We start from the raw sequence: 22,851 nt of genomic DNA, 5'->3' as shown, positions 1-22,851 counted from the left end.
GAGACCCCAAATGGCTCGTCGACAGCAGGAGGGGCCGGAGGAGGCTGGGGGGGGGCCTGACCCAGCGGGGGGGCTCTGGGGGGCAGCCTGGGGGTCAGTGGCTGGAGAGCGGGACGGAGGGGGACTTCACAGGGAGACGTGAAAGTGGCAGATGCACAAGACTGCAGGACCTGGGAGCTATGGTGCCCCTCACTCCCGACCCGCAGCCCCCCGCCCCGCCGATGCCCCTCACTCCCGACCCGCAGCCCCCCGCCCCGCCGATGCCCCTCACTCCCGACCTGCAGCCCCCCGCCCGCCGATGCCCCTCACTCCCGACCCGCAGCCCCCCGCCAGCCCCGCCGATGCCCCTCACTCCCGACCTGCAGCCCCCCGCCCGCCGATGCCCCTCACTCCCGACCCGCAGCCCCCCGCCAGCCCCGCCGGTGCCCCTCACTCCCGACCCGCAGCCCCCCGCCCGCCGATGCCCCTCACTCCCGACCCGCAGCCCCCCGCCAGCCCCGCCGGTGCCCCCTCACTCCCGACCCGCAGCCCCCCGCCAGCCCCGCCGGTGCCCCTCATTCCCGACCCGCAGCCCCCCGCCAGCCCCGCCGGTTGCCCCTCACTCCCGACCCGCAGCCCCCCGCCCCGCTGGTGCCCCTCACTTCCCGACCCGCTGCCCCCTGCTCTGCCCCCCAGCCCTGCCGGTGCCCCCCACTCCCGCCCCGCAGCCCCCTGCCCCCCGCCCCGCAGGTGCCCCCTCACTCCCGACCCGCAGCCCCCCAGCCCCGCCGGCGCCCCTCACTCCCGACCCGCAGTCCCCAGCCCTGGGCTCCCCCCTTCTCTGCCAGTGCCCCCCACTCCCAACCCATAGCCCCCGCTAGCCCAGCCCTGGTTCCTCCCGCTTGAAGCAACCTAATTGCCTAATTAACACCCTGGCTCCAAAGTGGCTTGATTGATCCTGGCCGGGTTTACAAGGCTGTGGGGCCGGGGGCCGGGAGAATCATTTGTCATCCAGCTGTTTTCACAGCTGTGCCAGACAGCTGCAAGAGGGGCGGGGAGCCAGGATTCCTGGGTTCTCCCCGGCTCTGGGATGGGACAGGGGAGGGGGCGGGGTCTGGTGGGTTAGAGCAGCCATGGCAGGGCTGGGAGTTTCGCCTGCTCCCTAGCGCCCCCTGGTGTCCAACGTAGGGAAAACCCAGCCCCGTTCCTCTGCGCCCCACTCCACCGGGGGGGACATGCACCCCAAGCATTTTGGGCTCCCTGATCCCCGTGGACTTCTCCAATGGGGCTGTGTCACAGGGCCCTCCCGGTGCCCCTCTGCCCCACAGACTGCCATCCACTGGCCCAGGACAACTCTTCCAGACCACTCTCCCATGATCCTTTGCAGCCCCGCCCCCTCCCACCTCACCAGGGTAGTGATTCCCCCCCACTCCCGCCAAAAGGGCTGTTTCTCCAGGAGCCTTTGAAGCTGGGGTGGATTCTCCTAGGCCCCTTTGGGGCCCCGGTACCCTATAGCTCCCCACAGCGCCCCCTGCTGGGCGAGGCCGGGCTGGAGTAGCCGGGAGCTCCCCCCACAGCCAGCACCCTGCCCCCTCCCCACAGCGCCCCCTGCTGGGAGAGGCCGGGCTGGAGTAGCCGGGAGCTCCCCCCACAGCCAGCACCCTGCCCCCTCCCCACAGCGCCCCCTGCTGGGAGAGGCCGGGCTGGAGTAGCCGGGAGCTCCCCCCACAGCCAGCACCCTGCCCCCTCCCCACAGCGCCCCCTGCTGGGAGAGGCCGGGCTGGAGTAGCCGGGAGCTCCCCCCACAGCCAGCCCCCCTCCCCACAGCGCCCCCTGCTGGGCGAGGAGCAGACACGGCCCCGCACTCACATTTGAAGCTGATTTATTTACACACGACGGATTCACACTCAATACTGTACAGCCCCCCCCCCCACGACACAAGCACAGGGCAGCATCTAATGGGGATCCCCCCTCCCCGCTCCTGCCCCCCCCCCGGCAGTACCCGCCCCCTCCCCCTCAGCCAATCACAGCGCAGCATTGCCCCGCCCCCCCATAATGGTAGGCGTGTCCAGTCGCCCCCCCCCAAAGAACGCTCATTAATTAATGTTCAGTGATGTCCCCCTGCAAACTCAGGAGGCGGAGCTCATCTCTGAGGAAAGGGGGCAGCAAAGCCCCGCCCCCTCATGGGGGTGCAGTGGTCCCCAGGTTTGGGATGGGTCTCCATGGAAACGGGTCCTCAGGTCCTCTCCTAGAACTGATGCTGCAAGGCCCCGCCTTCCTGCTGGTTTCCATGGGAACGATGGTGCAAGGCCCCGCCCCCAGCGCAGTGGGGCTGGGGGAGAGGGTCAGTCCCAGCCGTTGTCCTTGATCATGTGGCTCAGCTCGATGATGTATTTCCCCTCCTTGTACTTCTGGCTGCTCTCGAAGGCTTGTTCCTGGGGGGGACAGAGCCTGTGTCAGCATGGGGGGGGCATCCCCCAGACCCAGCCCCCCTCCAGGACCCATGCACCAGCGCCGGGAGGGCTGGGGGTGCAGGATCAGAGTATGGGGGGCAGGAGGGCTGGGAGGAGATTGGGTAGGATCACGGGGTCGGGGGATGGCAGAGGGACCCTGGAGGCCAGGGAGGGGGACCTGGAGGGTTGGGGGAATAATGGGGTGTCAGTCAGGGCAGGGGGTTAGTGAGGGGAGGGGCTCTCTGGATGGAGGGGTCCCTGGGGGCGGGGGCACCGCGGAGGAGCTCAGCGGGGAGCAGGGGGTCGCTGGGGGCGGGGGGCGCCGCGGAGGAGCTCGGCGGGGAGCAGGGGGTCGCTGGGGGGCGGGGGCGCCGCGGAGGAGCTCGGCGGGGAGCAGGGGGTCGCTGGGGGCGGGGGCGCCGCGGAGGAGCTCGGCGGGGAGCAGGGGGTCCCTGGGGGCGGGGGGCGCCGCGGAGGAGCTCGGCGGGGAGCAGGGGGGTCGCTGGGGGCGGGGGCGCCGCGGAGGAGCTCGGCGGGGAGCAGGGGGGTCCCTGGGGGCGGGGGCGCCGCGGAGGAGCTCGGCGGGGAGCAGGGGGTCGCTGGGGGCGGGGGCGCCGCGGAGGAGCTCGGCGGGGAGCAGGGGGTCGCTGGGGGCGGGGGCGCCGCGGAGGAGCTCGGCGGGGAGCAGGGGGGTCCCTGGGGGCGGGGGCGCCGCGGAGGAGCTCGGCGGGGAGCAGGGGGTCGCTGGGGGCGGGGGCGCCGCGGAGGAGCTCGGCGGGGAGACGCGCTATCTCAGAGTCTCGGCGGGGAGCAGGGGGGTCCGCTGGGGGCGGGGGCGCCGCGGAGGAGCTCGGCGGGGAGCAGGGGGTCCCTGGGGGCGGGGGCGCCGCGGAGGAGCTCGGCGGGGAGCAGGGGGTCCCTGGGGGCGGGGGCGCCGCGGAGGAGCTCGGCGGGGAGCAGGGGGTCCCTGGGGCGGGGGCGCCGCGGAGGAGCTCGGCGGGGAGCAGGGGGTCCCCTGGGGGCGGGGGCGCCGCGGAGGAGCTCGGCGGGGAGCAGGGGGTCGCTGGGGGCGGGGGCGCCGCGGAGGAGCTCGGCGGGGAGCAGGGGGTCGCTGGGGGCGGGGGCGCCGCGGAGGAGCTCGGCGGGGAGCAGGGGGTCGCTGGGGGCGGGGGCGCCGCGGAGGAGCTCGGCGGGGAGCAGGGGGTCGCTGGGGGCGGGGGCGCCGCGGAGGAGCTCGGCGGGAGCAGGGGGTCGCTGGGGGCGGGGGCGCCGCGGAGGAGCTCGGCGGGGAGCAGGGGGTCGCTGGGGGCGGGGGGCGCCGCGGAGGAGCTCGGCGGGGAGCAGGGGGTCGCTGGGGGCGGGGGCGCCGCGGAGGAGCTCGGCGGGGAGCAGGGGGTCGCTGGGGGCGGGGGGCGCCGCGGAGGAGCTCGGCGGGGAGCAGGGGGGGTCGCTGGGGGCGGGGGCGCCGCGGAGGAGCTCGGCGGGGAGCAGGGGGTCGCTGGGGGCGGGGGCGCCGCGGAGGAGCTCGGCGGGGAGCAGGGGGTCGCTGGGGGCGGGGGCGCCGCGGAGGAGCTCGGCGGGGAGCAGGGGGGTCGCTGGGGGCGGGGGGCTCCAGGTCCCCACTCACGTATTTCCAGCCCAGCGTGGTCTTGCAGCTCTCGCAGTGGATGTCGGACACTGCGTGCAGCCCTGTCAGCAGCACCCGCTCCTCAGCCGGCCCGCACCCCACATTCACCCTGGAGGGGGGGTGGGAGGTCAACGCCCGGACACCTGGGTCCCACCCCCCTATCCCAGGCTCTCTCGCCCTCCCCAGCAGGTTGGGAGCCCTGCATGGACAAATCCCCAGATCCTGGGTCCCATTGCCTCCCAGTCCCTGGGAGCCGTCCCGGACGCCTGGGTCCCATTGCCTCCTGGTCCCTGGGAGCCGTCCCGGACGCCTGGGTCCCATTGCCGTGCCCACTCCCCTCCCGCCATGTACTCACACTGAGTTGAAGAGATAAGCTCTTCCCTGGCTCCCTTGAAAGACTGGAATAAAAGAAAAGAGGGTCGTTAAACTCAGGGAGCCCCCGCCCCCGCTGGGGACCAAGACCCCCCCCCCCCCCCGCACTGAGCACAGATCAATTATTAACCAGCTCACACTCATTTGTCCCTCCACAGCCACGGGAGTGAGGGGCACCGGCAGAGCTGGGGGGGGCAGGGCTGGGCTAGCAGGGGGCTGCGGGTCGGGAGTGAGGCACCGGCAGAGCTGGGGGGGGGCAAGGCTGGGCTGGCAGGGGGCTGCAGGTCGGGAGTGAGGCACTGGCAGAGCTGGGGGGTGGGAGTGACGGGCTCCGGCAGAGCTTGGGGGGGCAGGGCTGGGCTGGCAGGGGCCTGCGGGTCGGGAGTGAGGCACCGGCAGAGCTGGGGGGGGCGGGAGTGAGGGGCACCGGCAGAGCTGGGGGGGCGGCAGTGAGGGGCACCGGCAGAGCTGGGGGGTGGGAGTGACGGGCTCCGGCAGAGCTGGGGGGGCGGCAGTGTGGGGCTCCGGCAGAGCTGGGGGGGGCGGGAGTGACGGGCTCCGGCAGAGCTGGGGGGGGCAGGGCTGGGCTGGCAGGGGGCTGCGGGTCGGGAGTGAGGCACCGGCAGAGCTGGGGGGGCGGCAGTGAGGGGCTCCGGCAGAGCTGGGGGGGCGGCAGTGAGGGGGCTCCGGCAGAGCTGGGGGGGGCAGGGCTGGGCTGGCAGGGGGCTGCGGGTCGGGGGTGAGGCACCGGCAGAGCTGGGGGGGCGGCAGTGAGGGGCTCCGGCAGAGCTGGGGGGTGGGAGTGACGGGCTCCGGCAGAGCTTGGGGGGGCAGGGCTGGGCTGGCAGGGGGCTGCGGGTCGGGGAGTGAGGCACCGGCAGAGCTGGGGGGGCGGGAGTGAGGGGCTCCGGCAGAGCTGGGGGGCGGCAGTGAGGGGCTCCGGCAGAGCTGGGGGGGCGGCAGTGAGGAGCACCGGCAGTGCTGGGGATTTCACCTCCCCCGTCTCCTGTCCCTCCACTTCCCCTTGTGTTCTTTCCTTGAACCCGCTGCAACCACTTCCCGTCCCCTCCCCCAGGCTGCGAGCTTCCCCCGGCAGTGACCTTGGAGATGAGGTCATCGTGGTTGGCCAGATGTGCCCGGCAGTGCACACAGCTGTACCGGCGGTGGCAGTCGTCCAGGTAGGCCTGGAAGGTCTTGGGCTTGGAGAGCCGGACCATGGCGCGACTCCGGCTGGGCGGGGCTCGGCCCGTGGGGCGGAGCAGGGGCTGCAAAGCAAGACACGCAGCTGGGAGCTTCCCCGCAGCAGTGCCCCCGACGGCCCCCCCCCCGTGCTGGGAGCTTCCCCGCAGCAGTGCCCCCGCCAGGCCGCCCTCTGCTATGAGCTTCCCCGCAGCAGTGTCCCCCTCAGGGCCCCCCCGTGCTGCGAGCTTCCCCGCAGCAGTGCCCTCGCCAGGCCTCCCTGTGCTGCGAGCTTCCCCTCAGCAGTGTCCCCGACGGCCCCCCCCCCCTGTGCTGGAGCTTCCCCGCAGCAGTGCCCCCGCCAGGCCACCCCCGTGCTGGGAGCTTCCCCGCAAGCAGTGCCCCCCGCCAGGCTGCCCTCTGCTATGAGCTTCCCCGCAGCAGTGTCCCCCGTCAGGGCCCCCCCATGCTGCGAGCTTCCCCGCAGCAGTGCCCTCGCCAGGCCTACCTGTGCTGCGAGCTTCCCCTCAGCAGTGTCCCCGTCAGGGCCCCCCCATGCTGCAAGCTTCCCCGCAGCAGTGTCCCCGTCAGGGCCCCCTCTGCTATGAGCTTCCCCACAGCAGTGTCCCCGTCAGGGCCCCCCCGTGCTGCAAGCTTCCCCCGCAGCAGTGTCCCCGTCAGGGCCCCCTCTGCTATGAGCTACCCCACAGCAGTGTCCCCCTCAGGGCCCCCCCACGCTGCGAGCTTCCCCGCAGCAGTGCCCTCGCCAGGCCTCCCTGTGCTGCGAGCTTCCCCTCAGCAGTGTCCCTGTCAGGGCTCCCCCGTGCTGTGAGCTTCCCCGCAGCAGTGTCCCCGTCAGGGCCCCCCTCTGCTATGAGCTTCCCCACAGCAGTGTCCCCGTCAGGGCCCCCCCGTGCTGCAAGCTTCCCCGCAGCAGTGTCCCCGTCAGGGCCCCCTCTGCTATGAGCTTCCCCACAGCAGTGTCCCCCTCAGGGCCCCCCCACGCTGCGAGCTTCCCCGCAGCAGTGCCCTCGCCAGGCCTCCCTGTGCTGCGAGCTTCCCCTCAGCAGTGTCCCTGTCAGGGCCCCCCCGTGCTGCGAGCTTCCCCGCAGCAGTGTCCCCGTCAGGACCTCCCTGTACTGGGAGCTTCTCTGCAACAGTCCCCCCGCCAGGCCCCCCCCCATGCTGCGAGCTTCTCCGCAGCAGTGCCCCCAGCACTGGGTCCTACCACCTGTTATCTAAACAAACCGGGTGTTGTGGTTCCTCCCAGAGCAGCTGGTACCATCCACCGGCCGCCCTTCGCTCGGTCAGCTACCCCGCGCTGCCCAGAGGCTGCAGGAGCACCCGGGAGAGAACCCAGGAGTCCTGGCTCCCAGCCCCCACTCCCCTCCCAGAGCCGGGCAGAGAACCCAGGAGTCCCGGCGCCCATGGGGTTGGGCTCACAGCGCCCCCCTGCCCCCAGCAAGGCAGCAAAGGCCCCGGGGGAGCCACCGGAGGGGCGCGGGGGGAAGTGGCCGGGGCAAGGGGGAGGGGCGGAGAGACGGGTCCGGACCCCCCTTGGCTGCGAGGGGCCGAACCCCCTTAGAGACGCCTGCCCGCCTAGCTGCTCCCCATGGGGCCCCTGCAGGGCCCCCCGCCCGCCGCGAACCACACGGGCCAGGGCCCCCAGAGCCCGGCCCAGGGCCCCCAGGGCCCCCAGGGCCCGGCCCAGGGCCCCCAGAGCCCGGCCCAGGGCCCATTCGCCCCTGCAGCCCCCCGGACGGCGCAAGGGGACCGGCCCCATGGCCCGCCCCGCGCCCAGGAAACGTGCCTGCGGCCCCCCCCCGCGCCCATGGGGGACCCGCAGCCCCCCCTCCCGGCCCCTATAGAACCGGACACAGCGCGCCCCCCCCGGCCCCAAAAGGGGCCCGGCCGCCTCGCACCTGTGGGCCTGGCCCCTGCCGGGCGGGGTCCTCTCGCTGAGGGTGAGGGGCCGGGCGGGGCGCAGCGCGGGCCCCCCCCAGACACCAGCCCTGCGGCTTCAGCGCAGGCGCCAGCGCTTGTTTACAAACCAGCTGGCACCCCCCCCGCCCCCTCTTCCCAGCAGCCTCCGCCCCACCCCCCGCCGCCAATGGAAGGCGGCATGCAAATGAGGCGCTGCTTGGCGGAACCGGAGGGCAGATTTGAATAAACGGGGGGGGGGGGTCTTAAAGGGGCAGCACCGCTTGGTGTATGTGGGGTGGAGAGGGCCGGGGAGGAGGAGCTGGGTGCGGGAGGGGGCACTCAGGGCCAGGGAAGGGGAACTGGGGGGGAGAATGGGGAGCTGGGGGGCACTCCCAGCCAGACGGGAGGGGACCAGGGCCAGGCCGGGGGAGCGGGCATTGAGGAGCCCAGCCCCGGCAGGGTAGCTGAACCCTCCCTCAGTCACCCCCTCTGGGGGCCCCACCCACCTCGCGGGGAAAGGGACCCAGGTGTCCGGGAGAGCTGCCAGGGGCGAGCCCAGCTCTTGGCTCCAGGGACAGGTTGTGGCCCAGTCTAGGCCTGCCCATCCCACAGCCCCTCACCCTGGTATCACAGAGCCCGGCCCCAGGCCTCTGCTCAACCCCCACCCCACCCCCACCCCACGAGGGGAAGGAGATAGACACGAATAAATCCAAAGGGAATTTATTAATGAGACACCCCCCCCCAAACACAGCCCCGCTGGTGCCCCTCACCCCGACCCGCTGCCCCCCCAACACAGCCCCGCGGTGCCCCTCACCCCCGACCCGCTGCCCCCCCAACACAGCCCCGCCGGTGCCCCTCACCCCCGACCCCCGGCCCCCCCCAACACAGCCCGCCGGTGCCCCTCACCCCCGACCCCCGGCCCCCCCAACACAGCCCCGCCCGGTGCCCCTCACCCCGACCCCGCTGCCCCCCCCAACACAGCCCCGCAACCCCCCCAACACAGCCCTGCCAGTGCCCTTCACTCCCGCCCCACAGCCCCAGCTATGAGAATGACCATGGGCAGACCCCGATCCCAACCCTCCATCAGGCACCCGCAGGAAGGGGCAGCAGCCCATCACTCGTCCGTCTTGTCCTGGCTGGGGGGTGGGTGGGTGTCCAGGTAGCGGCGCAGCAGGGTGGGGTAGTCGGTCATGACCCCCGAGACCCCGCAGCTAAAAGCCTCCTCGAAATCCTTCTCCTCGTTCAGAACCCACAGGAGCACCTGGGGGAGGGAGCAGAGGTGAAAGAGCCCAGCCGCTGCCCCCACTCCCGACCCGCAACCCCTGCCCCCCCCAGCCCTGCCGCTGCCCCCCACTCCCGACCCGCAGCCCCTGCCCCCACCCAGCCCTGCCGCCGCCCCCCACTCCCGACCCGCAACCCCTGCCCCCCCCAGCTCTGCCGCTGCCCCCCACTCCCGACCCGCAGCCCCTGCTAGCCCAGCCCTGGCCCCCCCCCAGCCCTGCCGGTGCCCCCCACTCCCGACCCGCAGCCCCTGCTAGCCCAGCCCTGCCGCTGCCCCCCACTCCCGACCCGCAGCCCCTGCTAGCCCAGCCCTGGCCCCCCCCCAGCCCTGCCGGTGCCCCCCACTCCCGACCCGCAGCCCCTGCTAGCCCAGCCCTGCCGCTGCCCCCCACTCCCGACCCGCAGCCCCTGCTAGCCCAGCCCTGGCCCCCCCCACAGCTCTGCCGGTGCCCCTCACTCCCGACCCGCAGCCCCTGCTAGCCCAGCCCTGGGCCCTCACCTGAATTCCTCTGTCCTCCAGATGTTTGAAGAGTTTCTTCCTCATGGTGACCCTGGGGGGAGGGGTACAGTCAGAGATGGGGGGACAGGACGACACCATGTTTCCCCCGTGCTGCGAATGCCACATTCCACTTTCCCCTCCCTTTAAGCGAGGGGGGCAAGGAAAGGGGGACCAGAGACCACCTATGTAAGGGGTAAAAGGGGTGGGGACGTGGCTTGCAATTTGGGGTCTCTTGATTGGGTGGGGGCGTGGCCTTTTCCTGTCCCCTCCCCCCCCACTCACGTGTGGGTGACTTTTGCCAGCAGGTTTCCCATGCAGCCTTTAGGCACCGGGAAATAGGTCCTGAGAGAGAGAGAATGTCAATTGGACCCAGGTGTCCGGGCTTCTCCGACCCACCCTCCTTTCTAACCCCCTGGACTCCCCTCTCCCCTCCCAGAGCCAGGAGAATCCGGGCTCCCAACCCCCCTGCTCTGACCCACCCGCCCCCACTCCCCTCCCAGAGCCAGGAGAACCCAGGCGTCCGGGCTCCCAACCCCCCTGCTCTGACCCACCCGCCCCCCTCTCCCCTCCCAGAGCCAGGAGAACCCAGGCGTCCGGGCTCCCAACCCCCCTGCTCTGACCCACCCGCCCCCACTCCCCTCCCAGAGCCAGGAGAACCCAGGCGTCCGGGCTCCCAACCCCCCTGCTCTGACCCACCCGCCCCCTCTCCCCTCCCAGAGCCAGGAGAACCCAGGCGTCCGGGCTCCCAACCCCCCTGCTCTGACCCACCCGCCCCCACTCCCCTCCCAGAGCCAGGAGAACCCAGGCGTCCGGGCTCCCCGCCCCAGGCCTGGCGGGCACCTGTTGATGATGGAGGGCAGCAGGAACTGCAGGAAGGCCTCGGGCAGCGGGACGAAGGGCAGCAGGCCAGTGTAGTACAGCAGCAGCAGCAGAGGCCGCGCTGCAAGGAGAAGACGTAGGGCATGTCGGGGTTCTGGGGAGAGGAGAGAGGGTCAGGGTGTGGGGAGCTGGGGGGACGGACGGACGGACAGAGGGGGAGTTGGGGGGAGGGTGTCTTGGCGGGAGACACAGTTGTCACGGAGTGTGGGGGAGTCCAGGCCCTGCACCCCTCTTCCTGGGATTCCCCGAGACGCTCAGCCAGCCAGTAAAACGGAAGGTTTATTGGACCACAGGAACACAGTCCAAAACAGAGCTTGTGGGTACACCCAGGACCCCTCAGTCAAGTCCTTCCGGGGGGCAGGGAGCTCAGACCCCAGCCCTGGGGGTTCCCTCCCTGTCCCCAGCCAGCTCCAAACTGACACCCCCTCCAGCCGTCTGTCCCCGACTCCTCCTCCAGCTTTTGTCCAGTTCCCCAGGCAGAAGGTGTCACCTACGCCCCCCCCCCCGCTCAGGTATCTAAGCCCCCCCCCGCTATCCCATCCCCAATGCGGACAGTCCCAGTAAACTCCCCTGTCACATTCCCAGGTCAATCCGCCCCACTCCCTGCTCCGTCACACAGGGGTCGGACAGACGGAGGGACGGGGGTCGGACAGACAGGGCCTCGGACAGACAGAGGTGGGACAGAAGGAGTGGGACAGACGGAGGGACAGGGGTGGGACAGATGGGGTGTGGGGGACGGGGGTCGGACAGACGTACGGCTGCCTTGCACTTCTTGAGGATTTTGCTCTGGAAGGAGGCCCAGACGGTGATGTGGGAGCGACGGTAGCGACGGACGAGATCAGCCACCTGAGGGTAGGACAGACAATCAGGACACCTGGGTTCGCTCCCTGGCTCGGGGAGGGGAGGAGGGTCTGGTGGGTTAGAGCAGGGGTGCTGGGAGCCAGGACTCCGTGGTTCTCCCAAGGCCTTGGGGAGTTACCCACAGTCTTGGGTATATATACCCATATACCCAGCCCAGTCCCTGTGAATGGCAGGGCCAGGGGCCGAACGCCTGGGTCCCTCACCTGCCGGATCAGCTCCTCGTCATCCTCTTTGATCTCCACGTTAACGGGGATGTGGGGGAATTTCTGGAAAACGTCTTCCAGGCGCGGGATGCGGTGGTCAGAGCCGTGGGAGACGGTGCCTGGAGGGGAAGATGGAGGCAGGTGTTGAATGGGTGGATGTGACGAAGTGGGACTGTTCTTAATGTTCTCTCTGAATACTGGGTGGGTGCCTCAGTTTCCCCTAGGCCTTTTTTAAGGATCCAGGTGGTGGGATCAGGGGGTGTGATTGTGGCAGAGCCCTAGAGGGCCAGTGTGATGATGTCGGCACAGAGACTGACCGACACCCTGTCTCCTGGCCACCGATGGCCTGGGCCCCTCCTCTGCAAGGTGGCAACAGAAGGTGTTGGTGTGACGATGTGACTCAGCAGGGAGGGGGGAGTGTTGACCTGGGAATGTGCCCTGGGGATGGGAGACCTGAGAGCCTGTCACCTGAGCCAGGAGGGGGAGAGGGAGGTAACACCTCTGCCCAGGAATGTGAACAGAGGCTGCAGCAGGGAACCTGCTGGGTGGGTTTAGTTTCAGTTTGGGGCTGGGGAGAGGAACACAGGGAACCCCAGGGCTGGGGTCTAAGCTCCCTGCTCCCCCAGAAGGACGTGATTGAGGGGTCCTGGTTGTACCCACAAGCTCTGTTTGGGACTGTTCCTGTTGTCCAATAAACCTTCTGTTTTACTGGCTGGCTGAGAGTCTCAGTGGATCCCAGGAAGAGGGGTGCAGGGCCTGGACTCCCCCACACTCCGTGACAACTGGTGGCAGCGGTGGGATCTACTGCACCCCGTGAACGGCGCTTCCTGCAGTAAGTGACTGGGGAGCAGTAAAACGAAGGGGAATTGACGGGGACCAGGCGTGCTGAAGATTCAGAGAGAGACGGTTTCGGGGGGCGGTTAACCCCTGGGAATGTGTGACCAGAGAGAAAGACTTTTGCAGTAACAGGGTCCCCCAGGGGATTGCAGCGAGCGGTCCCAGGGGCGGAGGAGTCTGCAGCTCGACCCTGGCAAAGAGTCGGTGACCTCAAGAAGGACGGGCACACGAGGGGCTTTTCCTGGAAACCGTGGGAAGCTGCCCGGCCTGCGAGTGGCCAGCAGGGAGATGTACGCTAAACGCCTGAAGAGCGACCTGGTGGAGCTGTGCAGGCAGAGGGGGCTGCGCATCGGGAGGTCCACCAAGGAACAGCTGATTGCCCAGCTGGAGGAGAGGGATCGCTTGGATGACCCGATCCCTGTCCCTGAGGGAAGCTGCCCGGGGGACGCAGCGTGGGCCCTGGGGCCTGACCCGGGCTGGGAGGGGTCAGACTGCTGCCGAGGGCATCCCGAGACCCTTCCTACCTATGTCCGGGGGAGGGGTTGGGGGAAGCCCGGCGAATACCGAGGGCACCCTGACCCCGGCACCCAGCAGGGGATCCTCCCGGCGGAGCTCCCCATCCCTGGAGCGGAGGCGGCTGGAATGGGAGAGGGAGATGAAAATGAGGGAGCTGGAGGATCATGAAAAACAACGTCAACATGAGGAGAAACAACGTCAACATGAGCAGGAGGAGAAGGAGAGGGAGCGTCAGGAGAAGGAGAGGGAGCGTCAGGAGAAGGAGAAACAAAGACAGCATGAACTGGAGCTGGCCAGGCTGAGGAGCAGTGGGGCCCCGGCTGCGGCTGCGGTGAGTGCGGGGGGACCCAAGACTGCAAGGAGCTTTGATAAGTGCTTCCTGGCCCAGCGGAAGGAGGGGGAGGACATAGATAGCTTCCTGACGGCCTTTGAGAATGCCTGTGAGCTGCACAGGGTTGACCCTGCAGACAGGCTCCAGTTCCTCACCCCCTTACTGGACCCCAAAGCCGTGGAGGTGTACAGCCGAATGACAGGGCCGGAGGCAGGGGACTATGAACTGTTCAAGCAGGCCCTGCTCCGTGAGTTTGGGCTGACCCCCGAGATGTACCGGAGAAGGTTCCGGAGTCAGCGTAAAACGCCTGAGGTCACCTACCTACACCAGGCCAACCGGATGCAGGGGTATGCCCGCAAGTGGACAGCTGGGGCCCGAGCTAAAGAGGACCTGCTTGACCTAATCGTACTGGAGCAACTGTATGATCAGTGCCCGTCCGACCTGAGGCTGTGGCTGGTGGACAAAAAGCTCGAGAACCCCCAGCACGCAGGGCAGCTGGCCGACGAGTTTGTGAACAGTCGGTCAGGGGGTAGCCGGGAGGAGCCCCAAAAGAACAGGCCCCCCCCGATGCAGAGAGAGAGTCACCAGGGGGCCTCCCAGCGGGGAAATAGGGAGAACCCCCTCCCAAGGGGAACGCCTGGCGTCGGGCCCCTCCGACCCGCTCGAGGGGACCAACGTGACCTGAGCTGCTATCACTGTGGCCAGAGAGGCCACATACGGTCCCAGTGCCCCGGGCTCAGGGACAAACTGAGCAGACCCAACCTACCCAGGGTTAACTGGGTAGGGACCCAGCTGGACGAGGGGCAGACGACCCAGGAAAGGGGGCCTACCAGTTTACCACCTGCTCAGGAGGGAAGAGTACCCCAGGCCAGCTCCACCAGAGGGCTGGAGGCTCTGGACTCAGGGTGCTCAGTTTACAGGGTGGGCGCGGGGCTGTCCCTCCGGAGAGAGTGCCTTGTTCCCCTGGAGGTGGATGGGAGGAAGGTCAATGGATACTGGGATACGGGCGCGGAGGTGACGCTGGCCCGGCCCGAGGTGGTGGCCCCAGATCGGGTGGTGCCCAACACCTATCTGACCCTGACAGGGGTGGGCGGGACCCCATTTAAGGTGCCCGTGGCAAGGGTACACCTGAAATGGGGGGCCAAGGAGGGCCCCAAGGATGTGGGGGTACACCACCATTTGCCCACTGAAGTTTTGATGGGGGGAGACCTAGAGGACTGGCCAAGCAAGCCCCAGGCCGCCCTGGTTGTGACGCGTAGCCAGAGCCGGCGAGGGGCACTGCGCCCTGACCTCGGGGAGGGTATCACACCGGAGGCGCAGGACCCTACCCTGGTGGGGAGGGAGTGCCCAGGAACAAGGCTCAGAGAGGCGGAGGCCTCAGACCCAGCCAGTGAGAGGGAACCGGGCCCCGTCCCTGCCCCAGCTGCTGAGTTCCAGGCCGAGTTGAGGAAAGATCCCTCCTTGCGGAAGCTCAGGGACCTGGCCGACCTCAGGGTGGGATGGACCATGAGGAGAGGCTGCCAGGAGAGGTTCCTGTGGGAGAAGGGGTTCCTGTACCGAGAATGGGCTCCCTCAGGGGAAGTAGAGTCCTGTGGGGTCAGGAGGCAGCTGGGGGTCCCCCAGAAGTATCGCCGCAGGCTCCTGTCCCTGGCCCATGACACCCCCTCGCAGGGCACCAGGGAATCCGGTGCACCCGGCAGAGGTTGCTACAGAACTTTTACTGGCCCGGGGTCTTTACCACGGTCCGGCAGTATTGCCGATCCTGTGACCCCTGTCAGAGGGTGGGGAAGGCCCAGGACAAGGGGAAAGCGGCTTTGAGACCTTTGCCCATCATAGAGGAGCCTTTCCAGAAGGTGGCCATGGACATCGTGGGGCCTCTCAGCAAGACGACCCAGTCGGGGAAGAAATACATTCTGGTGGTGGTAGATTTTGCCACCCGCTACCCCGAGGCAGTGCCCTTAGCTTCCATTGAAGCAGACACCGTGGCCGATGCGCTCCTGACCATTTTCAGCCGAGTGGGGTTCCCCAAGGAAGTCTTGACAGACCAAGGCTCCAACTTCATGTCGGCCCTGCTCCGGTGCTTGTGGGAGAAATGTGGGGTCCGGCACGACTGGGCCTCAGCGTATCACCCCCAGTCCAATGGGCTGGTGGAGAGGTTTAATGGGACGCTAAAGATGATGCTGAAAACCTTTATGAACCAGCACCCGCAGGACTGGGACAAGTACTTACCGCACCTGCTGTTCGCGTACAGGGAGGTGCCCCAGGAGTCGACCGGATTTTCGCCTTTCGAACTGTTATATGGAAGGAGGGTGAGGGGCCCCCTGGACCTGATGAGAGACGAGTGGGAGGGGAAGGCCACTCCCGATGGAGAGTCAGTGGTGGAGTATGTCCTGATCTTCCGAGAGAGACTGGCTGAACTCATGGGCCTGGCCAGGGAGAATCTGGCCAGAGCCCAGAGGAAGCAGAAGGTCTGGTATGACCGCACGGCACAGGCCCGGGCCTACGCCACTGGGGATCAGGTGATGGTTCTCATCCCAGTGAGAAAGAACAAACTACAGGCTGCCTGGGAGGGCCCTTTCAAGGTTGTCCAGCAGCTCAATGAGGTAAACTATGTGGTGGAGCTGTCAAACCGGGCGCACCACCGCCGGGTGTACCATGTGAATATGATGAAGCCATATTATGCCAGGGGGAATGTGGTGTTGGCCGTGTGTGGACAGTGGGAAGAGCAGGGAGATGACCCTTTTGTAGATCTATTCCCTGGGACCAGAGCTGGTTTCCCCCTGGAAACAATTCCCCTCTCGGATCAGCTAACCCCTGCCCAGCAAGCTGAGGTCAGGGAGGTGCTGCATCCGTACCGACAGCTGTTTTCCAACCAGCCTGGACGCACTAATCTGACTGTCCACCGGGTGCAGACAGGGTCACACCCGCCGATAAGATGCTCCCCCTTCCGAGTCACAGGGAAAACTGCTCAGGACCTGGAAAGAGAGGTCCGGGACATGCTGGCTTTGGGGGTGATCCAGCCATTGGCCAGCCCTTGGGCCTCGCCGGTGGTGCTGGTCCCCAAAAAGGACGGGTCGGTCCGGTTCTGTGTGGACTATCGGAAGCTCAATGCCATCACTGTATCTGATGCCTACCCCATGCCCAGGCCGGACGAGCTCCTAGACAAGCTGGGAGGAGCTCGGTACCTCACCACCATGGACCTTACAAAGGGCTACTGGCAAGTGCCGCTGGATGCAGATGCCCGACTGAAATCGGCCTTTATCACCCCTCTGGGGCTCTATGAGTTCCTGACCCTGCCTTTCGGCCTCAAGGGAGCGCCGGCGACCTTCCAGCGCCTGGTGGACCAGCTCCTGAGGGGGATGGAGAGTTTTGCCGTGGCGTATATTGATGACATCTGTGTCTTTAGCCAGACCTGGGAGGACCACGTGTCCCAGGTTAGACAAGTGCTGGACCGACTCCAGGGGGCTGGGCTGACTGTAAAAGCGGAGAAGTGCAAGGTGGGGATGGCGGAAGTATCTTACCTGGGCCATCGGGTGGGGAGCGGCCGCCTAAAGCCGGAACCAGCCAAGGTGGAGGTGATCAGAGACTGGCCCGCTCCCCACACCAAAAAGCAGGTCCAAGCCTTTATTGGGATGGCAGGATACTACCGAAGATTTGTGCCCCACTTTAGCGCCATAGCCACCCCCATCACTGAGCTATGCAAGAAGGGGAAGCCAGACAAGGTGGTCTGGACCGAGCAGTGCCAGGTGGCTTTCCGGGCGCTGAAGGAGGCTCTGGTCAGTGGCCCAGTTCTGGCAAACCCAGACTTTGACAAGCCCTTTGTGGTGTTCACCGACGCCTCAGACACGGGACTGGGGGCGGTCTTAATGCAGGAGGATGAAAAGGGGGAGAGACACCCCATCGTGTACCTGAGCAAGAAGTTGCTACCCCGGGAGCAACACTACGCGGCCATCGAGAAGGAGTGCCTGGCCATGGTGTGGGCCCTCAAGAAACTAGAGCCCTATCTCTTCGGGCGACACTTCACTGTCTACACCGACCACTCTCCCCTGACCTGGCTGCACCAGATGAAAGGAGCCAACGCCAAGCTCCTGAGATGGAGCCTGCTCCTGCAGGATTACGACATGGACGTGGTCCACGTGAAGGGAAGGGCCAACCTGATAGCGGACGCGCTGTCCCGGAGAGGGGGCCCCCGAACTTCCCCAGGTCACTGGTCAGCGTGACCCCGCTCAGTTCAGTCTCGAAGGGGGGAGAGATGTGACGATGTGACTCAGCAGGGAGGGGGGAGTGTTGACCTGGGAATGTGCCCTGGGGAGGGGAGACCTGAGAGCCTGTCACCTGAGCCAGGAGGGGGAGGGGGAGGCGACACCTCTGCCCGGGAATGTGAACAGAGGCTGCAGCAGGGAACCTGCTGGGTGGGTTTAGTTTCAGTTTGGGGCTGGGTGGAGGAACACAGGGAACCCCAGGGCTGGGGTCTAAGCTCCCTGCTCCCCCAGAAGGACGTGATTGAGGGGTCCTGGTTGTACCCACAAGCTCTGTTTGGGACTGTTCCTGTTGTCCAATAAACCTTCTGTTTTACTGGCTGGCTGAGAGTCTCAGTGGATCCCAGGAAGAGGGGTGCAGGGCCTGGACTCCCCCACACTCCGTGACAGTTGGGGAGCAAAGAGATCAGGTGGCCTCCTGGCCCGGGGGAGAGAGAGAGAGAGGAGGGGCTGGGGAGTTTCAGTTTGGAGCTGGCTGGGTAAAGCGAGGGAGGCCCAGATGGGGCTCTGGCCTCCCTGCCCCCCAAGACGGACCTGACTGAGGGGTCCTGGTCTCTGCACCTACAAGCTCTGTGTTAGACCATGTTCCTGTCGTCTAATAAACCTTCTGTTTTCCTGGCTGGCTGAGAGTCACATCTGACTGCGAAGTTGGGGTGCAGGACCCTCTGGCTTCCCCAGGACCCCGCCTGGGCGGACTCGCTGTGGGAAGCGCCCGGAGGGGCAGAGGAGGCTGGAGGCTCCGGGGTCAGACCCAGGAAGGTGGAGCCGGGGGAGCTGTGTGTCCTGCAGACAGGCTGCTCCCCGAGAAGAGACTGCCCCAGAGTCCTGCCCAGCTTCCTGGGGAGCAGTTCCCGAGCATCGCCTGGGGACGCCATGATGGTGGGCCTGTCCCCACCCCTCCCAGGGGAGAGCCCCCTTCTCCCCCCCCACACACTCCCAGCCCTGGGGTCCCCGCAGGTTGACACCTCCTGCGGAGGGCTGGAGGGAATTGATCACTTACCAGGCGAGAAGGTCACCTCCAGGGGGTCCCTGTAGGGGGGCAGATCCTGGGGGAGAGAGGTGGGGAGTCAGCAATCTGGGGGGGTTGGCAGGCTGCTGCCCCTAGGAGAGGGCTAACTTGGCAGAGGGGCTCAGCTCGTAATCCAGCTGGGGGCTGACAGGGAGGTCTAGGGTGTTGGGATGGGGGGTCTCTCACCCCAGGGTGCCTGTTCCCAGGATGGGGTTTGGGGGTGCTGGGGAAGGGTTCCTGTGAGGGGGTGTATTTGGGGGCTTGGAGTGTGTGGGGTTTCCCATGGGGTGTCTAGGGTTGGGGGCTCCCAGGGACTCTGTGGGGGGGTCACCATGGAGGTCCAGGTCACACATGGCCTGGCCTCAAGCAGCTGGGGGCCTGGGGCTGGGGGGTTCAATGGATTGGGGGTGTCTATGGGTAGTTAGACATCCTGGGAGTTGAGGGTTTCCATGGGGTCAGGGGGTTCCGTGGGGCTGTGTATGGGGTGAGGGGTTCCATGAGGGTCCGTGAGGGGCTGTCTATGGGGGTGGGGGTCCCGGGGGGGTTCTGTGAGGGTCGGGGGTCCCTGAGGGGCTGTCTATGGGGGTGGGGGTCCCGGGGGGGTTCTGTGAGGGTCAGGGGGTCCGTGAGGGGCTGTCTATGGGGGTGGGGGTCCGGGGGGGGTTCTGTGAGGGTCGGGGGTCCCTGAGGGGCTGTCTATGGGGGTGGGGGTCCCCGGGGGGGGTTCTGTGAGGGTCGGGGGTCCCTGAGGGGCTGTCTATGGGGGTGGGGGTCCCGGGGGGGGTTCTGTGAGGGTCGGGGGGTCCCTGAGGGGCTGTCTGTGGGGGTGGGGGTCCCGGGGGGGTTCTGTGAGGGTCGGGGGGTCCCTGAGGGGCTGTCTATGGGGTGGGGGTCCCGGGGGGGTTCTGTGAGGGTCGGGGGTCCCTGAGGGGCTGTCTATGGGGGTGGGGGTCCCGGGGGGGTTCTGTGAGGGTCGGGGGTCCCTGAGGGGCTGTCTATGGGGGTGGGGGTCCCGGGGGGGTTCTGTGAGGGTCGGGGGGTCCCTGAGGGGCTGTCTATGGGGGTGGGGGTCCCGGGGGGGTTCTGTGAGGGTCGGGGGGTCCCTGAGGGGCTGTCTGTGGGGGTGGGAGTCCCGGGGGGGTTCTGTGAGGGTCGGGGGGTCCCTGAGGGGCTGTCTGTGGGGGTGGGAGTCCCGGGGGGGTTCTGTGAGGGTCGGGGGGTCCCTGAGGGGCTGTCTGTGGGGGTGGGAGTCCCGGGGAGGTTCTGTGAGGGTCGGGGGTCCCTGAGGGGCTGTCTGTGGGGGTGGGGGTTCCGGGGGGGGTTCTGTGAGGGTCGGGGGTCCCTGAGGGGCTGTCTGTGGGGGTTGGGGGTCCCGGGGGGGTTCTGTGAGGGTCGGGGGGTCCCTGAGGGGCTGTCTATGGGGGTGGGAGTCCCGGGGGGGTTCTGTGAGGGTCGGGGGTCCCTGAGGGGCTGTCTATGGGGGTGGGGGTTCCGGGGGGGGTTCTGTGAGGGTCGGGGGGTCCCTGAGGGGCTGTCTATGGGGGTGGGGGTCCCGGGGGGGTTCTGTGAGGGTCGGGGGGTCCGTGAGGGGCTGTCTATGGGGGTGGGGGTCCCGGGGGGGTTCTGTGAGGGTCGGGGGTCCCTGAGGGGCTGTCTGTGGGGGTGGGGGTCCCGGGGGGGTTCTGTGAGGGTCGGGGGGTCCCTGAGGGGCTGTCTATGGGGGTGGGGGTCCCGGGGGGGTTCTGTGAGGGTCGGGGGTGTCCGTGAGGGGCTGTCTATGGGGGTGGGGGTCCCGGGGGGGTTCTGTGAGGGTCGGGGGTCCCTGAGGGGCTGTCTGTGGGGGTGGGGGTCCCGGGGGGTTCTGTGAGGGTCAGGGGGTCCCTGAGGGGCTGTCTGTGGGGGGTCCCGGGGGGGTTCTGTGAGGGTCGGGGGTCCCTGAGGGGCTGTCTATGGGGGTGGGGGTCCCGGGGGGTTCTGTGAGGGTCAGGGGGTCCCTGAGGGGCTGTCTATGGGGGTGGGGGTTCCAGGGGTCTCACCGCATAGTCCAGCTCCCGGATGTTCTGGTCCCGGCCCGCCTGGCGCTGCAGGTTCTGGTCGTGGGACACAACCACCACCCCGTCCCGCGTGCGCTGACAGTCCAGCTCCAGCAGCTGGGTCCCCTGGGCCACCGCGCTGCGGGGAGACGAGGTCAGCAGGGGAAGGGGCTGCTGGGGGCGGGGGGGTCACCCCAACGACATTAATCGGCAGCAGGTTTAAAACAAACACAAGGAAGCATTTCTTCACCCAATGCCGGACAGCCTGGGGAACTCCTCGCCACAGGATGTTGGGAAGGCCAAGACTAGAACCGGGTTCAAAGAAGCACTACCTGGAGGGTAGGTCCTTCAATGGCTATGAGCCAGGCTGGGCAGGGATGGTGGCCCTGGCCTCTGTTTGCCAGGGGCTGACAATGGGCGCAGGCTGGGTCACTGGATGATTCCTGGCCGCGGGACATGGGGCTAGATGGGCCTTGGGGCTGCCCCAGCCTGACCGCTCTCATGTTCTAATGGGGAGGGGGCGCGTGGGGGGGAGGGGCACAGCAGGGACGGGGGCTGGGATGTGCTTGGAGGGGTGGTGCCTGGAGGCTCGGGAGGGCGCGGGGGTGTGTGTGTCACTCACTTGGTGAAAGCCTCCATGGTGTTCTCGATCCTCTCGCCGCAGCCTGGGGGCGATGGGGGGGAGAAATGAGTGCCCGGGTCAGAGACCCCCCCCCCTGCTCCCAGCCCCCCTGCCCTCACACCCTACTGCTCCCAGGCCCCACTGCCCCCTGCTCCCAGGCCAGCCCCCCTGCCCCCACACCCTACTGCTCCCAGGCCCCACTGCCCCCTGCTCCCAGGCCAGCCCCCCTGCCCCCCACACCCTACTGCTTCTAGGCCCCATGCTCCCAGAGCAGTCCCCCGTCCTCTAGCTACATTCCTCCCAGGCCTCACTGCTCCTAGCCCCCCTCTCCCCCCAGGTCCCACTGCTCCCTGTCCCCCCAGGTCCCACTGCTCCCAGCCCCCCTGTCCTCCAACCCGATTGCTCCCCCCCCAGGGATGATTATCCTGCCCCCTGGTCCTGTTCCCCCTGCCCTGGGGGCAATGAGGGTCTTGCACCCAGACACCTGGTTTCCAACCCCATCTCGGTCCCCCCCCACCTCCAGGGATGAGACCCAGGTGTCTGGGAGGGCAGCGCTCCCTACTCAGGGCAAGCAGAAGAAGGAAGGAAGGAAGGAAGGAAGCCGTCCCCCCACCACGCCCCACAGGTGTGGGGAAAAGAGCAGATTATAGAGCCAGGTGATGGGCCTGAGCCAGCTCCCCGCACCTGCCCCCACCGCACCTGCCGCCCCTCCCCCCGCCAGCTCCCCGCCCCTGCCCCCACCGCACCTGCCGCCCCTCCCCCCCGCCAGCTCCCCGCCGCCCCTGCCGCCCCTCCCCCCGCCAGCTCCCCGCACCTGCCCCCACCGCACCTGCCGCCCCTCCCCCCGCCAGCTCCCCGCCCCTGCCGCCCCTCCCCCCGCCAGCTCCCCGCCCCTGCCCCCACCGCACCTGCCGCCCCTCCCCCCGCCAGCTCCCCGCCGCCCCTGCCGCCCCTCCCCCCGCCAGCTCCCCGCACCTGCCCCCACCGCACCTGCCGCCCCTCCCCCCGCCAGCTCCCCGCCCCTGCCGCCCCTCCCCCCGCCAGCTCCCCGCCCGCCCCTGCCGCCCCTCCCCCCGCCAGCTCCCCGCCCCTGCCGCCCCTCCCCCCGCCAGCTCCCCGCCGCACCTGCCGCCCCTCCCCCCGCCAGCTCCCCGCACCTGCCCCCCACCGCACCTGCCGCCCCTCCCCCCCGCCAGCTCCCCGCACCTGCCCCCACCGCACCTGCCGCCCCTCCCCCCGCCAGCTCCCCGCACCTGCCCCCGCCGCACCTGCCGCCCCTCCCCCCGCCAGCTCCCCGCACCTGCCCCCGCCGCCCCTCCCCCTGCCTCCTCCGGCCGCCCCTGCCGCCCCTCCCCCCACACCTGCCTCCTCCCCCCCGGCGCTCACCCCCCGCGGTGGGACACGTGGCGGCAGGGGAACGGGGGCTGGCGGGGCCGGTGCAGCAGCCCGGGGCGGCGGCGGAGGCAGAGCGAGGCCAGGGCGAAGCCCCCCAGGGCCGGCAGCGCCAGCAGCAGCGGGGCGAACATGGCTCGGCGGGACCGGGACCGGGACCGGGACCGGCCGGGCTGGAGGAGCCGGTCCGGGCGGGGCGGGCGAGAGCAGCCACCCACGCGGGACACGCCCCCCCGCGGGACACCGCCCCCCCCGTGGGCACAGCCCCCCCCCGCGGGAACGGGCTCCCCCAACCACCCAGGGACCAAGTCCACCACCCGCTGCCCCCCCCGAACGGGACACCGCCCCCCGTCCCCCCCCGCGGGCACAGCCCCCCCGTCTCCCCCCCGCGGGAACGGGCTCCCCCAACCACCCAGGGACCAAGTCCACCACCCGCCCCCCCTCCCCCCCTCCCCCCCCCGCGGGAACGGGCTCCCCCAACCACCCAGGGACCAAGTCCACCACCCGCTGCCCCCCCGAACGGGACACCGCCCCCCCGTCCCCCCCCGCGGGCACAGCCCCCCCCGTCCCCCCCCCCGCGGGAACGGGCTCCCCCA

At 68.9% G+C, this 22,851-nt stretch overlaps 2 protein-coding genes across 2 annotated transcripts; both read right to left on the bottom strand.

Annotated features, from left to right (window-relative positions):
• Nucleotides 1-1,993: 1,993 nt before the first annotated feature.
• YPEL3 (yippee like 3) lies at nt 1,994-7,686 on the bottom strand. Its single transcript, XM_073346422.1, is given in 5 exon segments — nt 1,994-2,414; nt 4,060-4,168; nt 4,415-4,743; nt 4,746-5,696; nt 7,533-7,686. Coding segments are annotated over 4 exon segments (1,431 nt in total). The 5' UTR covers nt 5,649-5,696; nt 7,533-7,686; the 3' UTR covers nt 1,994-2,324.
• Nucleotides 7,687-8,521: 835 nt separating this feature from the next.
• On the bottom strand, nt 8,522-22,461 carry GDPD3 (glycerophosphodiester phosphodiesterase domain containing 3). The gene is given in 11 exon segments (XM_073346420.1): nt 8,522-8,794; nt 9,314-9,365; nt 9,596-9,655; nt 10,154-10,244; nt 10,247-10,286; nt 10,949-11,038; nt 11,257-11,375; nt 18,200-18,245; nt 20,245-20,380; nt 20,864-20,907; nt 22,252-22,461. Coding segments are annotated over 11 exon segments (963 nt in total). The 5' UTR covers nt 22,390-22,461; the 3' UTR covers nt 8,522-8,647.
• Nucleotides 22,462-22,851: the final 390 nt, after the last annotated feature.

The sequence above is a fragment of the Lepidochelys kempii genome, chromosome 6 (assembly GCF_965140265.1).
Source record: "Lepidochelys kempii isolate rLepKem1 chromosome 6, rLepKem1.hap2, whole genome shotgun sequence".
Lineage (NCBI taxonomy): Eukaryota > Metazoa > Chordata > Testudines > Cheloniidae > Lepidochelys > Lepidochelys kempii.
The sequence above is the reverse complement of the archived record's forward strand: the minus strand, read 5'-3'. Positions and strand labels throughout refer to the sequence as shown.